At 55.0% G+C, this 18870-nt stretch overlaps 10 protein-coding genes across 10 annotated transcripts; 6 read left to right on the top strand and 4 right to left on the bottom strand.

The window, feature by feature from the left end:
• Positions 1-1349: 1349 nt before the first annotated feature.
• On the bottom strand, positions 1350-2768 carry KRP23_8145 (putative transporter; the record flags this gene model as incomplete). The annotated part of the gene is made up of 1 exon (XM_067893549.1): positions 1350-2768. The coding sequence occupies one exon, from the start codon at positions 2766-2768 to the stop codon at positions 1350-1352; it is 1419 nt and encodes a 472-aa protein (XP_067743068.1).
• Positions 2769-3266: 498 nt separating this feature from the next.
• KRP23_8144 (Protein FAM151A) lies at positions 3267-4160 on the top strand (the record flags this gene model as incomplete). The annotated part of the gene is made up of 1 exon (XM_067893548.1): positions 3267-4160. The coding sequence occupies one exon, from the start codon at positions 3267-3269 to the stop codon at positions 4158-4160; it is 894 nt and encodes a 297-aa protein (XP_067743067.1).
• A 523-nt stretch (positions 4161-4683) lies between these two features.
• KRP23_8143 (Lysine-specific demethylase) lies at positions 4684-6580 on the bottom strand (the record flags this gene model as incomplete). The annotated part of the gene is made up of 5 exons (XM_067893547.1): positions 4684-5765; positions 5834-5921; positions 6003-6179; positions 6252-6387; positions 6453-6580. 5 exons carry the CDS (start codon positions 6578-6580, stop codon positions 4684-4686), a joined length of 1611 nt encoding a protein of 536 aa, XP_067743066.1.
• A 436-nt stretch (positions 6581-7016) lies between these two features.
• On the top strand, positions 7017-8927 carry KRP23_8142 (uncharacterized protein; the record flags this gene model as incomplete). Its single annotated transcript, XM_067893546.1, has 1 exon — positions 7017-8927. The coding sequence occupies one exon, from the start codon at positions 7017-7019 to the stop codon at positions 8925-8927; it is 1911 nt and encodes a 636-aa protein (XP_067743065.1).
• A 403-nt stretch (positions 8928-9330) lies between these two features.
• On the top strand, positions 9331-10331 carry KRP23_8141 (Transcriptional activator Myb; the record flags this gene model as incomplete). The annotated part of the gene is made up of 2 exons (XM_067893545.1): positions 9331-9518; positions 9599-10331. 2 exons carry the CDS (start codon positions 9331-9333, stop codon positions 10329-10331), a joined length of 921 nt encoding a protein of 306 aa, XP_067743064.1.
• A 427-nt stretch (positions 10332-10758) lies between these two features.
• KRP23_8140 (uncharacterized protein) lies at positions 10759-11001 on the top strand (the record flags this gene model as incomplete). Its single annotated transcript, XM_067893544.1, has 1 exon — positions 10759-11001. One exon carries the CDS (start codon positions 10759-10761, stop codon positions 10999-11001), a length of 243 nt encoding a protein of 80 aa, XP_067743063.1.
• A 321-nt stretch (positions 11002-11322) lies between these two features.
• On the bottom strand, positions 11323-12235 carry KRP23_8139 (Peroxiredoxin-2; the record flags this gene model as incomplete). The annotated part of the gene is made up of 2 exons (XM_067893543.1): positions 11323-12055; positions 12135-12235. 2 exons carry the CDS (start codon positions 12233-12235, stop codon positions 11323-11325), a joined length of 834 nt encoding a protein of 277 aa, XP_067743062.1.
• Positions 12236-12551: 316 nt separating this feature from the next.
• On the top strand, positions 12552-13453 carry KRP23_8138 (Dihydrofolate reductase; the record flags this gene model as incomplete). Its single annotated transcript, XM_067893541.1, has 4 exons — positions 12552-12660; positions 12746-12812; positions 12886-13076; positions 13158-13453. The coding sequence occupies 4 exons, from the start codon at positions 12552-12554 to the stop codon at positions 13451-13453; spliced, it is 663 nt and encodes a 220-aa protein (XP_067743061.1).
• Positions 13454-13568: 115 nt separating this feature from the next.
• Positions 13569-14532, bottom strand: KRP23_8137 (Esterase OVCA2; the record flags this gene model as incomplete). Its single annotated transcript, XM_067893540.1, has 4 exons — positions 13569-13861; positions 13939-14138; positions 14205-14265; positions 14358-14532. 4 exons carry the CDS (start codon positions 14530-14532, stop codon positions 13569-13571), a joined length of 729 nt encoding a protein of 242 aa, XP_067743060.1.
• A 78-nt stretch (positions 14533-14610) lies between these two features.
• On the top strand, positions 14611-18793 carry KRP23_8136 (putative UDP-N-acetylglucosamine--peptide N-acetylglucosaminyltransferase SEC; the record flags this gene model as incomplete). The annotated part of the gene is made up of 2 exons (XM_067893539.1): positions 14611-18550; positions 18618-18793. The coding sequence occupies 2 exons, from the start codon at positions 14611-14613 to the stop codon at positions 18791-18793; spliced, it is 4116 nt and encodes a 1371-aa protein (XP_067743059.1).
• Positions 18794-18870: the final 77 nt, after the last annotated feature.

Genomic DNA, 18870 nt, shown 5'->3' with positions numbered 1-18870 from the left:
CAATTTGCCTGGGCAAGTGCGGCAAGGCAACACGCATCGGACGGCTTCAAGCAGGTAGGAACTTGCACTGCAGCCACTCGATCGCTGGTCACGCACGTGAATCGCAAGTCGCAAGTCCCAGCGTGGCACCCGCAACGCGTGATTTGCGCCGACGAAGACTCATTCCGCTCCGTATACAGACGCGGATGTGCCGCCCATCAAAAAGAAGCTTCAGCCGGCGAATTCTGGTGCGAGTGGCAGGATGCGCACATGAGCTGAGGCACTCATGAGCCGAGACGCAACCTACCGAAAGACCGGCACGCGCATTACCACGGAATTCGCAGAGGAAAAGCGATGGCGGCAGCCCCCGATAAATGCCTTGAAACTAGCTAGCAAATTCGCAGCGCTGCCGTCGCGAAGCCACTTCCGCCGGTGGAGCAGTGACGAGTGTCGACGCAGCACGGATGCCCCGTCCTTGAGAGCTGTTCAACCGGAAGCTCAATGTGCGAGCGTACGCGGCGGTCGAAGCAAGACTGCATCAAGCGAGCCGGATTGGACGGCACCAGGTTGACGCGGACGGGGCGGAATCGCTCGACCGGCAATCCCTTTGTTTGGAGTCTTGGTCGTGGGAAACCCGATACTACATGTAACAGGAGGCAGTTGGAAATCGCAGATCTAAAGGCAGCCATTGCAGGCGATCCCCGTCGCTCGAGTCTAAGCTTTCAGTTGCCACTAGCAACTTGCTATGGCAAGACCATTCTAGGTAGCGATTGCTGTGTTGATGTCGAAGTTGGGGTCGGCGGTAACGGAGACCGGCGCGATGTCTCCAGAGACTGGGCCCGGGGTGGATGCTCGTCGTTTAGCGTGTGCGAGCGTACGCGCGGACCCCGACAATGCACGCATGCTGACATGGCGGAAGTGGTGCGATGGGTAGAGCGAGTCGTTTGGCCAAACGGAATGTCCTTTGGGTCAGCACCAAACTCCATACCATGGCCATCACACTCACCAGTGCGTTCATCGTAGGTCTGCCCATTGGCTGTCATGGACACTGCGGCAGCTCAACAAAGTGCTGTTGCCGCCGTAGAAATGCGCTATGGTTTGGTGCAGCGAGCTCGGAGAGTCCTGGAAGTAGAAACGTTAGTCAATACTCCGGACATGGATACTCAATGCCGGCATCTTATTGGTCGAAGGGCTTCAACATGCAGATTTGAGTCAAAGTTTGACTGCCAGCCCTACAAGCTACGTGGTTTGGGGCACGGCTGTGTATGACTAATAACTAGTGTATATTTACGTGCACACTGCTATGTAGAAGTAAATCCTCACGCAAGGTTCGAGCGGAATGGAAGCAAGTTGGAAATCTAAACGGATCATCACACCTTTGACGAGGCGTTGCTCAGCAGATTCTCACGAAGTTTTGGCGTAGAAGCCGCCTCGATGCGAGGCTGTACACGCATGAAAAAGTACGCGGCACCAACGACGAAGTACAGGATAGCCACGATGATAGACGCCAGGAACTCGTAACTTGAGGTGCCGCTGTAGATGATCGACACCATACCGGCAACACAGAATGCCATCGAAATCACAGCGCCGGGCACACCAAACGGGCTACGATACGGGCGCACCCGGTTTGGCTCCTTAATGCGTAGCCGAATGAACGAAGTCAACTGGAACGAGTAGGAAATAACGGCACCGATCAGCGCGAGATTGATCATCACCGAGCCGAGGCGCGTGTCACCGATAATGTAGTGCAGCACCAAGACGACGATAAACCCAATAGAACTGCCAGCGATGAGCGACACATACATCGTCCCGCGCGTCGGGTGCAGTGTGGTCAGAATCTGAGGCAGGAATCCATCGCGTGCAATTGCATACAGAAGCTGCCCCATGCAGAACACGAACGAGTGGAAGCTGGCAATAAGGCCCAGGATCAACATCCACGAGAAACCCGAAGTGGTGCTGTTGTCTCCGAAGACGCTCTTGTACCCCGTCAACAACGGCGACGTGCTGTTGTACATCTCATCAGCGCCAGGGAAGATCATCGAGTTGAAGATCACAGTGCAGAACGCCAGCACAACAAGCGTCGCAATGGACGTCATCAGTCCAATGGGCATGTTGCGTTCCGGGTTGACGGTCACTTCCACCGCGAGCGGCAGCTCCTCGATCCCCAGATAAAACCACAACGCGAACGAGTATCCTTCCACCGCTCCACCCCAACCATTGGGAAACTCCCAATTGCGATTTGCCACCCACTCAGTGTACGACACTTGTGTCGCCGCGCCAATGTAGAACACGAGCAGGATGACCACCGACACGACGGTCGTGAAGGCCTGCACGCGGAACGTCATCTCGATGCCCACGATGTTGAGCGACACGAAGAGAATGTAGAAGGCGGCCCACCAGATCGGGCCGTAGTCGGAGCTCAGGTCCAGTAGCTGGTTCATGTACGAGCTGATGCCTGTGACCACCACGGCGCAGGTGATGACGACCTTGAGGCTCTCGGCCAGGCCGGCGAAAAAGGCAGCGCGCGGGCCGATGGCGTGCAGCGCGAAGACATAGGGCCCTCCACCCGTCGGCACCGTGGTGGAGAGCTCGGCGATGGAGAAGGACAGCAGCACGTAGAGCACCGTGACCAAGGCCAGGATGATGAGCAGGCCGTCGAAACCAGCCACGAGGCCCGACTGCCAGCCGAAGAAGTCGCCGCTGATGACGGCGCCCACGCCCAGCGCCCACAGGTGCGGTGCCTTGGCGTAGCGGGGGTTCTCGACCGAGCCATTCACACTCTCCGACATCTCGAGTTGGTAGTCGACGGAACGGCGATCCAGACACTTGAGCGGCAGGTCAGAAAATGAAGAATGGGTCGAGCCTCGGCCTTCCGCTGATACATGTCGAGCCTTGGACACTACGTTGGGCTGGTCGACGCGGTTTGATGTGTGGAGAGGTGCAAGTTGCTGCCATCCGTCCTGCGAGCCGTTTCACAACTTCAACTTCGACGAAATCGGAACCCACAGCAGGTCATTGATTGGCTTTGCGTTGGCAAGGCGCATTCCGACTGGTTGAAAAGTGCTGCTCACGGCTGCGCTTCGACTGCGGTACCGTCGAGCGCCGGAAGGGGGGTCACGTAAAAAGGCAACACTGGCGAGATGCTCTTTTTGGCGCGTTTGGATTCGCCGAAAAGAGCGATGTACCCATCTGGGATTGGATTGAAAAGGCAGCAGATACGTAGAGCATCCCCACTTGACGATCTTCCAGCAGCTCCATAACCCCCCCTCCCCCCAATACCCTTCGCCATGACCCCGCTGGAATACCGTTGGGCACACGCCGTCAACTCCAATGCCCTGCTAACCTCCGTGCAACACCAGATCCAAGAGGCCGAGAAGCTTCACTTCGCCACGCCGGACTTTGTCAATGCCATCGAGGCCGACATCGTCTGGGGTGAGGCCAAACAGACCCCCGTCATGGGGCATCCACCCGCCACGGACGGCGACTTGACCATTGTCCGCTTCTTGGACGCTATGCTGGAGCTCGCTGCAAAGTTCCAGAGCTTGACGACGCAAAACGAGACGCCGTTGATCGTCAAGTTGGACTTCAAAAGCAGTCGAGCGTTCGAGGCGTCGTCCGAGGCTCTGGCCGAGTTTGTGGTGCAGTACCCGTTCACCAGGGGCGTCTTCATCAATGCAGACATCCTGCCGGGTCCTGCCAACTCGAACTATGTGGCTTTTGACGCCACTACGTTCTTAAAGCATGTTAATGAGCTGGGCGAGCGTGGTGGAGGCATACATCGCCACAAACTCGTGCTGTCGGTGGGGTGGACGACTGCTAACGCTAATGAAGAAGAGATCCATCGAGAATACTCTTCAGCGATGGTCAATGATATGCTGCGCGTTCTGGAACCGTACGGAGACACCATCGCCGTGACGTTCCCATTGAGAGCGACGAGTGTGCGCAAGTCATGGGCTGCACTTCGCCCGCTGCTCGGACCGCAAAACTACGGCTTCACGCTTTGGTGGGCCATCACTCAGATCTCCGACGATGAGCTGAGATGGCTCTATTCAACGCTGGAGCTTGAGAGTCATGCCGATGGCGGCCCAGCCAGCCAAAGGACGTACTCGGGACGAACGTTCTACGATATCAAGGGTTTCGACAGCTTTTTGGCGAAGGCCGGAACATTGCTGCAAAACTGAGCAGAATTTGCTGGGGTACCGATCCTCGGTTTGGGTGCCTGAATCACCCAGAACGAAATCCAAACGTTGCCCTTGGCAGGTACGTTATCAACTGCTGATCTGCGTTTAATGGAGATGTTACCGCCTTGCTGTTGCTACATGTAGAAATGGATAAATATTAGACTCAAGCACGTTCTTCAGCGGCTCCTCACTGCGATTTGACGTCAAAATCGATAAGAGAAACCATCAACTGACTCAGCACTGCTGAGTACGAGTTGCCTACTTATTTCGTGATAACGCTGGAATACAGTAGGTGCACAAGGCAATCAAGAAAACCAGCACACTCGAAGTTGCACAGGTCTAATCCCAGCCCAAGAAAAGCAAGTGACATCTACATTACCGGAAAGCTGGAGCTAGACGACAGCTTGTTTTCTCCAGCTGCACCCGCACAAGCATGTCTTCAAAATTCCATGGAGTGTATTGTATATCGTCGCAGCTCGACGCTGTGTAATGTATGGTTGCCCGGATTCGACACGCTATCGACTTACGCACGCACCGACAAAACTGCGTGTTCACTTTTCCGGGCTCTAACGGACTCTCCGTTCTGTTTGATGACGACGAAGTTGTCGCCAACTTGTTCTTCATCAGCTTGAGCTTTCAGAGCACGCATCTTCGTCTGCACACGGCGAATGGCGTACCGCAGTTCCGCCGTGCCCACCCACTGCAGCAGAGTACGCTTCTGCATTGAGCAGCTGCACATTTCCTTTGTGTGCCGCAGACATGCCAGCCGGTTGGGATTGCACGAACAGATCACACCTGAGAAGAACACGTTGTGCTTGCACAGGAAACACTGTCGAACGTCGTCTACCTCCATCGACTGCTCGTCGAGCATGACGTCGCCGCTCAGCTCCTCCACATTTTCCAGACCATCAGCGAGAAACGCTTTCTTGTAGCCTCGCTCCTCGTGGAACAATCGCCGCAATTCCTTCAGCAACATTTCGCAGTTTTTGACCGAGTATTCGTCCAGGTTTTGAGTCGACCCGAAGTGAAACACGAATCGATCATGCGAGAAGATCGAAAGTCGCCCGTATGTGCGGTACATTTCCACACACTCCCTTCCGAAGTCGATCCAGTTGGGGAGAACAAAGTTCACAGCTTCGTTGCAGTTGAAACCTTCACTGAAGCCGCTGTGGTATGCCTTGGGGAAAGTTAGGATGATATCCCCTGGTTCTTGTACGAGAGTGAACACCTTCACTCCCCGATCCTGTAAGATCGACGGTGGCACCATGGTCGTCAAGTGAAGAAGCAAGTCGGGGTTTTCCCGAAAGCGCTCCGGTACGTGCATCCTCATGGCAGCCACAAATTTCTCGGCATCCGAGGAGGGAATTCCATACCAACGTTTCTTGGCACCCATGTGCTGGTAGTTGATGCTGGACATGTAGTTGTCTTCGGCGTGCCAGCAGAAGGATGCAAACAGCATGCCGCAGTACAGCCATGGAACGTTGATTCCGTTGATTGCCGCGCCCAAGTGACGGAGCAGCGAACCGTACGCGTCTGGGAGGTTGTTCAAGTTCCAACCCGTATTTCGGTAGTATTTGGGGTTCGCAAAATCTATCTTCTCCTTTCCTGCAGTGCCAAAGAACAACTATCAGCTAGTGCAGCGTACATGGTAATCACTCTGGCCGTCACCCTACCTTTTGTTGCTTGCGACGCAAAGCGTTTTATCGATCGTGGGAACCCACTGCCAACCTGCGCAATATCTAGGTCATTGGCGTACTCGACCTGCAAATCAAAAAGCCAAGAAGATATGCATCAGTCAAGCAGCAAATCTTCAGTGCGCCAACGAGCGAAATCAATAATTACCTCAACACGAGGCTGTCCAGTTTGCACAATACGCCAATACTCCTGCTCAATCGTATCCGACGTCATCGAGTCCGGGTCCAGGCCCCTCGACCCAAACCAGCGATCCCGGAACGCGTCGGCACTTGCACGGAACGATTTAAACGTATGCGTGCGTCTGTCACCGTAGGCATGTCCTTCCTGCAGTCCGTAATAAATAGCACGTTAATTCACGAACCCCTCATCGATCTCCGAAACTAGAGCTTTTCCAACCTGCAGTTCGTGGATTTTCTGCGTCCTGGTGTCGAACTGCACGCGCTCGTTGTCCAGATCAATTGCAAAAGGGGGTTTCCACCCTTTCGGAGGCACAATCTTGCAGATGCCCGTCCGCGCCGCCTCCTTCTCAATGCTACAAGCACGACAGCAGTAAATCACCTGTTTCACCGCCAATTTTGCACTCTCCCATTGCCGCACCTTGCAATGTATTTGATCGGGTCAGCAAATTGCTCTCGTGTCGGATAGAAAACCGCTCCCTGGGGCAACGGCGCCGCCTGCACGAGCTTGGTCTCCACGACGGACTTGGCCAACGCCAGCTTCAGCATCTTGCGCTCCGATTCTGAGTCCAAATCTGATTCCGCTTGACGCTTTTTTATGTAACGCCGCGGTGGTGTACCGGCCGAACGTTTGCGCTGACTTTCTGCCTGCCTGCGCAGTAGCGCACCGGGAGCGATCGAGACGCGACTATTACCGTGCGAAGTTGCGGGCGACGGTGGCTGAGGGGCAATTTCCGCCGAGACGGGGTACGTCGATTGATTCGCCATGCTGTAGCGCGAAAAAGTTGCCAAAATGTCGGCGAACTCGCTTGGGTCTCAGCTATCGCCTTCGACTGTTGGCAAAAGAAATATCGGCAGAGGTCCAGAAAAACTGGCAAAATTTCGCTCAACCCCCGTCGAACTCGTTGACACCGTGTTCAACAGGGTTTGAGTTTCGTCCAATTATAAGACGGTACCCACCTCGGCCTCCCATATTGGCATCGCCATGCAGCAGGCCGATGACGCACTCGCCATTGCAGTGGTCGAGGACGTGGCGATCGCGGCCTTGGCAGCGAACTCCGAGCAGGAACAGGACGGCAATGTCGCGACAGTGAATGAGACCAAGAAGAAGCGCAGGAAGGCTGTTCATACGTCGGTACAGCAGCAGCAGCAGCGGGCTAATGTCAAGCTCAAGTCCGGCGCCGAGATGACGCTGCAGATCCGACAACACTTCGACAGCCGCAGCCAGGCCAAGGAGTACATCCAGGACTTTGCACTGGCACAGGGCAAGCGTGCGCGCCTGGACCCCAAGGCGAGCGGCGGCAAGAACTTCACGTTCGTCTGCAACAGCCAGACGCCGTGCAGCTTCGTGGTGCGCGTGTGCAAGTACAAGAGCTCGAATCTGACCGGTCACTTCTACGTGAGCTCGTTCAATGCTGACCATGGACCCGAGTGTACCGGTACCGAGGCGGTGACGACGCGCCAGGTGGTGAACCACCTCATGAACGCCAATGCGGCACTGGGTGCCGTGCCCAAGCTGTCGGGCCCGAGTGTGCGGGCGATTGTGCAGTCTCAAGACGGTATTGACGTGCCTACGCGCATGGCGTACCGAGCCAAGCAAGAGATCGCAGGCAACATTTTGAAAGGGGTCGTGGTGGGCATTCAGAAGCTCGAGTCGTTGCTGCTTCAGTTCCAACAGCTCAATCCGTCGGCGAAGCTCAATGTCGAGGTTGACCAATGGTCGCATGAGTTTAAGCGCGCGTTCCTGATGCTGCCGCATGCACCGCTGTTACAGCGTCACAGTATGCGTATCCTGGGCCTCGATGGTCTTGATATGTCGCACACTAGCAACTACCAGGGCATTTTCCTCGAGCTGGTGACCAAGGACGGGAACAACGATATTTGCACACTGGCCGTCGCTCTCTGTGACAGCAGGAGCGTCGATAACTACACGTGGTTTTTCCAAGGGTGTCTTGACGGCGGTTTATCGCTCGACGTACCGATGTTTTGCGATCGATCGCCTCCGCTAGAGCGGGCCGCTGAGTCTTTCGCAGGCGCTTCACCCATTTTGATTCAGTGCACGGCGCATCTTGTGGACACCGTGGAGGAAACCTTCAAAACAACTCTCAGACGAGATCTGAGCCAACTTATCTGGCGCGCCCAGGATGCTGATACTCGCGAGGAGTTTGACGCTATCCTAAGTTCACTCAGTCTTGCTGACTCGCGCGCAGCAAACTATCTTCGAAGCATCGACCCAGAGAAGTGGGCGAAGCACTGCTTTCTTAAGCGCCATGCGTTGTACGGGTGGCAGACGACAAACCTGGGCGAGTCGGAATACCCGGCAGTCAAAGTGACCCGGATGCTGCCGCCCTTCGACTTCTTTCAGGGCTATATGGAGCGTAGCATGGGGGACCTCTACGAGCGTAAGCTTGGTGCCAAAGACTGGATTCAAGCAAGCCACATTCTCACCTCGTACGCGGAGAAAATCCTCGAGGAGAAGCAGTTGGAGTCCGCCTCGTGCTGTGTCTCCCCAAGCGATGGCGACACGGGCACAGCCTACGTCTGGGACACCCGCAATCCCATTGCCAAGAAACGCCGCGTGAACCTCAGTGCTACATCGTGCTCGTGTCCGTATCGTGACCAGTACGGACTGCCGTGCAAGCACATGTACGCGGCCGTAGTCTTTTTCAACAAGAGCGGCGGCGCGTGGGACCTCGCACAGCTCTGCCGTTCCGTGTACACGGTGGCCAGTTACAGTCAAGCGTATGGTCCGTTGGTGGAGCCCGTGCAGATCCCAGTTGACGAGGAGCTCGTGCGCAACGATGCGATTCAAATGAAACCCACGACCACCAAGCGCTGCTCGGTCTGCAAGACGCTCGGGCACAACAAGAGGAAGTGCACGGCACTGGAGGTGTGACAACTGCCACCGTATCAAGCCATTATGAACGCAGCTTATCTGCTGCCAACTGAAGTTGCCGCGTGTCCTGCTTGGCGCTCTACCGGCCAACCGATCTTGCTGCTGGGGCACACCAACATTCACTTTTCCGCGTTTGCTTCAACATGCGGATTTCCAGCCAATCAGACGCGAGCGGATATCGTTTCTCTTAGCGTTTGTATGCTGGCGGTTCACGTGGGGCATAGTTTTGACCAATGGCGACGCGTAGTCTCGACGGTTGGGACTTGTCTTCGATCTTTTCTGTCGAAGATAACAAATTGAGTGCGAGTCAAAGATTTGGCAGTTGGTGACAACGCGAAGGGCTCCGAGAATCACATCGAGATCCGCCGGCTTGAGCCAAAGAGACCAGCGACCGGATCCAGTCATGATGCAGAGCAGCCAGCAGCTCGAGACGCCCGCGCACAGGCTGCGCAAGGAGCGCAAGCCCGTGTGCAAGTGGACGGAGAAGGAGGACCTGCTCATGCTCAGGCTCGTGCAGAAGTACGGCACTCGCCACTGGACCGTCATCGGCACTAAGCTGCCCGGCCGCAATGGCAAGCAGTGCCGCGAACGGTACGGCAATGGCAGTTGCAATCTTTAATCAGATTGGCTCTAATTGAAGTTGGTTGCTGACTGTCGGTTGGACACTGTAGTTGGCACAACCAGCTTGACCCGGCCATCCGCAAGGAGCCGTGGTCGGACGACGAGGAGCGCATCCTCAAGGACCTGCACGACAAGTTCGGCAACAAGTGGGCGGAGATCGCCAAACTGCTGCCCGGGCGGACGGACAACGCCATCAAGAACCACTGGAACTCCAGCAAGAGACGACTCAAGCGTGGTGTCACGCCAACGGCTTCGCAGCGCAAGCGTCGCGACAGCTCGGAGAGCAACTCGAGCGGAGGCTTTCCATCACCAGCGTCGGTCGGATTCAACACGCTCAGCAACCTCAACAATCTCAACCCGCTCAACACTCTACTCACGGACCAACTGGATTTGGGAACGCTGTACCCATGCACGTTCATGCAGTCGCCACTGGCAATCCAAACCAACCAGCTCGGCAGTCCGCATAGCAGTCTCTGCTGGACCCCGACGGACGCAACATACAACCAGATGACCTCCATGTGGGGCGTGCCGGCAATGCAGATGCCGGACTGGGTCGCTGCCATGAACAACCCTTTCAACACAGCCACTACTATCGAGCCGACGAGTGCAAAGCTGGCGTCCGACCGTGCTCCAGCCATGAGCGGCAAGCGTCTCATGGAGGACGCGTGTGACCTCGAGCCGGAGAAGACGCCAACTTCCCCGAAGAAGCAGAAACTGGACGACCCGTCGCTCGAGATCTTGGCCAACGCCGCTCTGCTGCAGTCGATCGGCCATACTGTTTGAGGGACCAGGGCGCCTCGAGGTGAGTATTTGTTCGTGGCCAGAATCGCTGTGTTGGTGGCACGGGTCTGCAGACCTTTTATAGTATTCTACGTTATTGGTATTCTAGTGAATGGACTTCCTCTCATATCTGCACGGCAACTTGTGGGGTTGCTGCAATTCGAGGATTAAGGCAACCGAAGCCCGAATGGGCATTTCCTTTAGTTAAGCACCTTTCCACAGTAATGTATCCATCTATCCCAGTTCCCTGCTCAAACTGATCCCATACATTTTCCAAGTGGGAGTCGCGTGTTTTTGCCCTCCGCGCCGTCTTTGGCTCCATACAAAAAACCTCTACACAAGCTGTGTGGGTGGTGCGGCCATTCTGGGCCTCACACCGGCCCTTCCTCCCCTCCGCACAAGTGAACGCAGCAGCCAAGAGTCGAAGATAATGTTGGGCCAGATCGTCAAGCAGACCGCCTCCAAGATGAACGTGGCCGGCCGCCGCGGCATCTCGGCCTCGGCCAAGCGCATGTCGGGCGAGGGCGAGCACCACCAGCACCTCGTGTTCGAGGGCGACTTTAACAAGAAGCTCGTGCTGGGCCTGACGCTCTTCGTGACGGTGGGCGGCGTGGCCGTGCCCGTGCTCCTGTACCGCTACCAGAACTGGAAGCACGGCTTCCCCCAGCAGTAAGCGACGCAGCGACACAGTGCCCCAAGCAGCAATACACAGGCGTCCGCGCGTGTAGCTCAGGAAAATATTTTGTGGTTCCTCTTTTCAAGTGCTTTATCTACGGATTCGTAAAAGGCGAAGTAGACGGCAAAGAGAGGGAAGGAGAACCACGTGGATAATGAAAAACAATGAGAAACATCGAGAGTACGCTGCTGCGCTGTGTCCATCAGTGTGTATGTTGTCATGGTAGACGTTGATGACCAGTGCGTCGAGCGTGTCTGTGTTGCGCTCACCACCGAAACGGCCATCGATTCTAGCCTCACCTCTTGTTGCTTGTGGTCCTTACAACTCCTGCTTCTTCGTCTTCTCGTTGTTGTCGTCGCCGTAGAGGTGCTGGAAGAAGTCCATTTTCTCGATGTGGTCCGTCTTGATGGTTTCGCCTCCGGGCTTCCAGTTGGCGGGGCAGACTTCGTGCGGGTGCTCGGCAGAGTACTGGAAGGCCTTGAGGATACGCAGCGTCTCGTCGACACTGCGCCCGACGGCGTCGTCGTTGATCTGGATGGAGCGGATCGTGCCCTCCGGGTCGATGATGAACAGGCCTCGCAGCGCGGCGCCGTACATTTCGTCCTCCTCGTCCGTCACCAGCACGCCGTAGTCCTCGGAGATGCGCTTGCTGATGTCAGCGATGAGCGGGATGTTCATCTTGCCCAGTCCGCCCTCCGTGCGCGGGGTCTTGACCCAGGCCAAGTGCGTGTGGTGCGAGTCGGTGGAGATGGCCACGACCTCGGCGTTGATGCTTCGGAACTGGTCCACGCTGTCGCTGAAGCTCACGATCTCCGTGGGGCACACGAACGTGAAGTCGAACGGGTAGAAGAACAGGATGAGCCACTTGCCCCTGTAGTCGCGCAGCGAAACCTTCTCGAACTTGTCGTTCACCACGGCGTTCACGTTGTTAAAGTCCGGCGCCGGTTTGCGGGGCGTCACCTTGAAGGCCGAGGCCGAGTAGCGGTTCTTCTTCTCATAGCCGAGCTGCTCCAGCAGCGCCTCGGACACGTGGGGGAACTGCACCTCCACACTTGCACAGGAACGACAGGTTAATACGCAGAGCATTTGCATCGACATCTTTTAGGCAGTGGCTCGGTCATCTGCAATACCTTTTCTTGCCGTTGGCTTTTGCCTTTTTCGCGCTGATGACGGAGCTCGAGAGCTGCAGCAGCACCGCCACGAGCAGTAGCGTCAGCTGGAAGGCGCGCATATTGGCGCAGGGGGTATTGATACTGTGGTTCAAGGATACAGGATGGGCTCGGTGATAGGCACAAAACTTGGCACAGACGTAACATATTGTGGTAGCAGTCTGACGTACTTCCGATGGTTCAGCTGTGCCGTGTCGCTTTGTGCGCACAGTTCGCAGACGCTGCAGACTGGGGATGTGTATGGTTAGAGGCTGCGTGCACATCGCTGATACACTGCATAATCACTCGATGCAACTTTCACAAACCCGACGCGCCGTCGACGAATGTTGTGGCTCATTCCTGAAGTTTCGACCAGCTCAAACAACTGCACCATAGAAGATGGCTACATTCCGCGTCTTGTGTCTGCACGGCTTCGGCCAAGATGCACCCAAGTTCCGTAACCGTATCTCGTCGCTGCGTCGGGCGCTCAAGTCCAGCTTCGACTTCGGTAGGCTGGGCACTGGACTGCGCTGCAATTGCATCAGATAGTATAGTTCTTGAGCTCTGACCTTGCTGTTGGGTATGTTGGACAGCGTTCCCGGAAGCTCCGTTCCTCGTGACCAGTTTCCCGAACTCGACTCCGGAGGAGCAGGCCAAAATGTACATCAATTGATGAGAAGTAGGAAGAGAGACGGTGTACTGATGAGACTTCGGCGTTGTGTTGATGCTTTAGTGCTGAGGCGGAGCCCACGTACAAGTGGTGGGACTTTGACATCGACGAGGAGACTGGCAAGCACACCTACGGCCGTGTGGACGAAGCCGTGGAGTACCTTGCGGAATATGTGCGCAAGGAAGGCCCGTTCGACGGCATCTTCGGCTTCAGCCAGGGCGGTATGATGGCCTCTCTGATTCTGCAGCGACAGTGTACGTTTGCTGGCATTTTAGACAGGAATCTGCAATGTACGGATCTCTTACTGGGTATCGTTAATGTCGGTTTGAATGTAGGTGCTGACCCGAACAACTCACCGTTCGCGTTCAAGTTTGCCCTGTTCTTTGCTTCTTGTGACCTGGGCGATCCCGTTTACAAGACCGAGCAGAAGGTGGACGTCCCGTCGATCCACTTCATGGGTGAGACCGACGCGATCGTGACGATGGACCGAGGCCAAAAGCTGCTGGAGCTGTACAACAACCCAAAGGTCTTTGTGCACCCTGGTGGCCACTTCATCCCTACCAACAAAGAGGCGAAGGATGCCCTGCGCGAGTTTGCCAAGGAAATGACGACGGCCTACGGCGCCAAGTAAATATCCATCCCTCACAATTTCATCAACAGCGCGTTTCAAACTTGTATTTTGCATCATGAGTTGCAGCACCATCATTGACTTCCATAAACTGTATCAATAGCTTACTTGTACAGAATTACTTCTGCTCGTCCGCTTCCCGGAGCTCCTTGAAGAAAGCTCGGAACGCGTCCTTGGGCTCTTTGTTCGTGGGGATGTAGTGGCCGCCGGGATGCATCAGCAGCTTGGGGTCAACAAACGTATCCTTGAGCGCAAGACTTCGCTCGTTGTCCACCACAGCATCCGTCTCGCCGATGATGTGTAGCGATGACATATCCACCTTGACATCGCTGGTGTACTTGGGGTCATCACAGGCGCCAGCAGATACGAAGAAGGCAAAGCGGAACGCGAAAGGCGAGTCCGAAGTGCTCACTAAAAACGCATGCATAACACCACAACAAAAAGCGTTACTGCAAACTCGCAATTTCCATCTACCCGACACAACGCACCTTGTCTCTGCAGGATCAGTGAGGCCATGGTGCCTCCTTGGCTGAAGCCGAAGATTCCGTCGAAAGGCCCTTCTGTCTTCACGAAGTTCGCGACGTACTCGATCGACTCGTCCACCCGCTCCAGCAGGTACCGACCAGTCTCTTCATCTCTGATGAAGTCGCACCACTTGAGCTGCTTCACCTCTTCGCCCGTCTCGCCACTGCCACAGCAAACACCATTCGTCAGTGGTCAGCCCAACCCCAACCAAGACTTGACATCCTCCTACCTGTTGGCGTGCTCTTCCGACGTGGGTTCATAGGGAACGTCAAACGGCGCATCCAAGCACACTGTGACATTGCCGAAGCAATGAAATAATGCAATGCACAGTTAAGTCCCCTGAATCTCGAGCAATTGTGTACGAGGATGCACCGCCACTCACCGAATTCGACGCTGGACTTGAAAGCTCGACGCAGTGCAGCGATGCGCCCGCGAAGCTTGAGGGCGTCTTGGCGGTAGCCGTGCAGACACAAGACGCGGTACTTGCTCATGGCCGAGAAGAGCTCGTCGAGTGCCTGGACAAAGTCGAAATGCCGTACACTCACCTTTGAAGCCATTTATGTGGTCCACTTTTGCTAGTCAATGCGATCTTCCATCAAAGGTCATCACTGTGTCATTCCCTTCCTCGTGTATCAATGCGAGTACTTCTCGCCCTCTTCGTCTCTATATGGAGCTTCTTCCACCCAATCCAAGCCGCAACTGTGCTAGTCGTGACCCCCGAGAATGAGGCATCGCTCACTCTCGCCGCTGATCTGTACCATGCCGCCCAAGAGGCTGCTCAGGTGCAGGACAAGGAGAGACTGTTCCGAGAGAGCATCGAGGCATATCCAGAGATCGCCGCAGCGTACAACAACCTGGCAATGCTCATTTTCGAGCGTCAGGACAGCAAAGCGGAAGCTCTGAAGTTGCTGGAACGAGGTCTGCAAACTGCCGAGGCCACTCAAGATGAGGAAAACATTGCCAATATCCGCAACAATTTTGGGTTCATCGCTCGCTCCAATGGAAAATTCAGCGTTGTGTACTCACTGGAAGCTCTTGAACACTTTGATGCTGCGCTGGAGATCAATCCTGACTTTGTGGGGGCTTTGTACAATAAAGCCTCAGTGCTGTTGGCTCTACGCCGAGATATGGAGGCGAAGGAGCTGTTTCTCAAGGTTTTGGAGCTGGATCCGGATGCTCGAGAGGCTCATATGGATTTGGGGAGGATTTACTTTGAACATGGAGAGCTGGAGAAGGCCTTGGAGCATGAAGACCGAGTGATTCAGTTGGCGACGACCACGAAACAGAAGCTGGATGGGCTACACAACAAGGGCGTGTTTTTGAAAGAGTACAACTTGATTGCTCGAGCGCTCGAAGTGTATGATGAAATGCTGGAGCTGGAACCCGTGAAATCCTATGTGTTGGTCGACGTCATGAACGCCAAGCGTTCATTCTGTGATTGGAGAGGCATGGAGAAGTTGGAGAACCAGGTTCTGGCTGCTGCTCAACAGCAACTTGCTTTTGAAGTACCAGAAGATCCCGTGGTGCTTCTCCCGTTCGACTCAACACTGCTCAAGATTTCAGACGTGTTTCGCAAACGATTGGCGATGAGAGCGTCGAAGCAATACGAGCAGCCAAGCACACTCGAGCTACTACCATTGCCGTGGAGCGAAAACGACGTCAAGTGGGATCGCCCGTTGACGCCTCAACGACTGAAAATTGGATACCTGAGCTTTGACTACCGGGACCATCCAATGGGCCATCTTACGCTGGGGATTATTGAGCAGCATGCAGTACTGGCTCAAGGGGTAGACACAATCTGCTACTCGTACGGTCCAAACTCGGCAGCATCTGCACCTTGGCGACGACAGTTTGAGGATAACTGCGGCGTATTCCGCGATCTATTGGGCATGTCGGATCTAGAAGCTGCCCAAACGATTGGAAGGGATGGGATCGACATTTTGGTGGACCTCATGGCTCACACCAAAGGTGCAAGACTGGGTATATCGTCCTTACGGCCGAGTAGGATTGCAGTCAACTACCTTGGGTATCCTGGAACGATGGGGTCAAACTTCACAGATTTTGCCATGGTCGACAGAAAGGTGCTTCCACCTGAAGTGGCTGCTGCCAGCATGAGCGAGCAGGTTGTTTACCTGCCACACACGTACCAAGCGAACCGTTACGAAGCGGCTATCGCATCGTGTGGAGCCAACGCTGACGGGATCCAGTGCCAGCGAGCGAACCGTTCACAACACGGCTTGCCTATGGATGCCTTTGTGTTCTGCAATTTCAATACCATCAACAAGATGGAGTTAGAATCCTTTGCGGTGTGGATGGGCATTTTAAGGCAACTTCCTAGCAGTGTGTTGTGGCTATTAGCCCCGTCCGGTGGAGATGCTCCTCGAGTGATGGAGCAGCTTCATGAACAAGCAATGGCCCATGGTGTTCGTCCATCAAGAATCATTTTTGCACCACGAGTAGACAAGCTCAGCCACCTCGAAAGGATTACAGTGGCCGATCTGTTCTTGGATTCTTTCATTTACAACGCACACTCGACAGCTGCAGACGCTCTCTGGGCAAACGTCCCCATCGTCACCTTTTGGGGAGGCACATTCCCGTCGCGTGTAGCTGCTTCGTTGATCCAGAGCGCCATGCCATTCCCTGAACTCGTTTCGCACAGCGTGAAAGACTACGAACGCGTTGCAGTTTACTTGGCGAAGACTCCAAAGGTTTTGCGCCGCCTTCGAGGCTCCCTTGCATCCCACACGTTGACATCACCGCTGTTCAACACAAAACAGACAACAGAAAGCGTCGAGGCCGCATACGAAGTCATGCACGATGTCGTCAATCGCTTGCATTCATGCACGAAAGAAGACAGGAGTTCGCGGCTCCAGCTGATAATTGAACCTGAGCGTACGGCTGACGCATTCAGCGATGCAGAAGCTGTGAATGCTCGAGTGAACGATGCAATTCAGCAGGGTATCTCTCTCCAGGAAGCAGGGGAATACCTCGGCGCCCAGAATGTTTACTCGCGTGTCCTACGTGCGAGTCCAGGAAACGCAGACGCAATCCATTTGCTGGGAGCGCTTTACTTTCAGACTGAACACTTCGAGCGTGCCGCCGAGCACATTCTACGAGCAATAGCAGCGAATCCTCACGTTTCGTGGTATCACTCCAACTTGGGTCTAACGTATGTGGCTCTGGAGAAACCTGAACGTGCAGATCCAGAATTTCAATTGGCCCTGCAGCTAGACGCGTCGAATCGCGTCGCGATCTCAAAACTTAGTGAGATTTATACCACACAGAAAAGCTTTGACATGGTTGTCGACCTCTATGCCACGTACGGGGAGGCTGCATATTTTTCTGGAGGGCAGACAAGCGTGAGCCAAGATGAAATCGAGAAAGCGTACGTGGCTTATTCAGACGCGCTTTCCAAAACTGGGCGTCCTCTGGATGCTATTCAACTGCTGGAAGATGCAGTGCAACAACACCCTGGTATGGTTCAGCTGAGCTACAACTTGGGAGTCATGTACAACGAGCAAGGGAGATACGATGAAGGGAATCAGCAGCAATTCGCTACGGTCGTCGCTCAGGGTCGCCACCTGTACGACATACAAGGTCAGTATTTTGCGAAAATCCCTCGCCCCGAGCACAAAGTGGTCATCGCTTTCTACTGCCACGAGTATGAGCAGGCATGGTGGGCTCAGTGGGGGCCATCTTCGCTGAATACAGGCCTGGGTGGTTCTGAAGAAGCTGTGGTGTTCCTGTCTCGAGAGCTGCAGAAGCTTGGCTACTGGGTCGAAATCTACGGCGACCCGTCTCCGCAAGACGTCTCCACTCCCGACCAAGCCGACGAGGACACTGTTCGATGGTACCCGCACTACGCATACGATATCGAGGATCGGGGAGTCGACATTTTCGTGGCGTGGAGATACCATATTTCGATGGCCATGGGCAAGGCAGCGCGAAAGAAGTACCTGTGGATGCACGATCTCCCGCAAGAAGACGCCAAGCAATCCCCTGAGCTGCTGCACAATGCTGACGGAATCTTTTGCCTTAGTGACCTCCACACGTCGGCATTCCCTGAAAGCCTTCAGTCCAAGATCACGGTCATTACCAACGCAGTCGACCCTTCCTTCTTTGTCAACGGACCCAACCATGCAGATCGGTTCGTCTACGGTAGCGCACCGACGCGTGGATTGTACACGTTGCTGAGGGTTTGGCCACGAATCCGAGAAAGCATCCCTTCTGCTGAGTTATCTGTCTTCTACGGCTTTAGACCGGCGTTCATCAAGTGGGGCAACGCGAATATGGTCAACTTCACGGAATGGATGACCGAGATGAATCGCCTTCTCACCGAAACACCAGGTGTGCGCTACGTGGGTCTCGTCGACCACGCACAATTGGCGAAGGAGTACTCGTACGCTGGGTTTTACCTGTACCCGACGACGTTCTCGGAGACTAGTTGCATTTCCCTCATGAAGGCCATGGCGAACGGCGCTGTCCCAATCACCAGTCGATTCCCGGCTTCAGCGCTGCCTGAGACTGTCGGCGAATATGACCTCGGTCCACGAGCTCTTCAACAAAATTCCGTTGGTACGTTTGGTAGTTTGTACATGCATCGTCTCGGACTGCTTAGCTCACGTGTTTACGCTTGCGTTAGAGGACGACCCTGAGTGGCTGGAGCTCTGGATACGCAGCATTGTTGACGCCGTGCGCGACGAACAACAAGCACTTACCGTGCGCCACCGCATGAAGCGGTTTGCACGCAAGAAATATCGCTGGGAACACATTGCATTGCAGTGGCACCGAGTGATATCCAAGCCACGCTTTCCGTGACGTCTCTACCCCGCTGCAATGTCATCGCGAAGAAAGAGGTTCTTGGTTCCGTGTTCATCTTGCGTATATTGACTGTT

The sequence above is a fragment of the Phytophthora ramorum genome, assembly GCF_020800215.1.
Source record: "Phytophthora ramorum isolate Pr-102 chromosome Unknown Phyram_PR-102_s0007, whole genome shotgun sequence".
In the NCBI taxonomy this organism is placed as follows: domain Eukaryota; phylum Oomycota; class Peronosporomycetes; order Peronosporales; family Peronosporaceae; genus Phytophthora; species Phytophthora ramorum.
The sequence above is the reverse complement of the archived record's forward strand: the minus strand, read 5'-3'. Positions and strand labels throughout refer to the sequence as shown.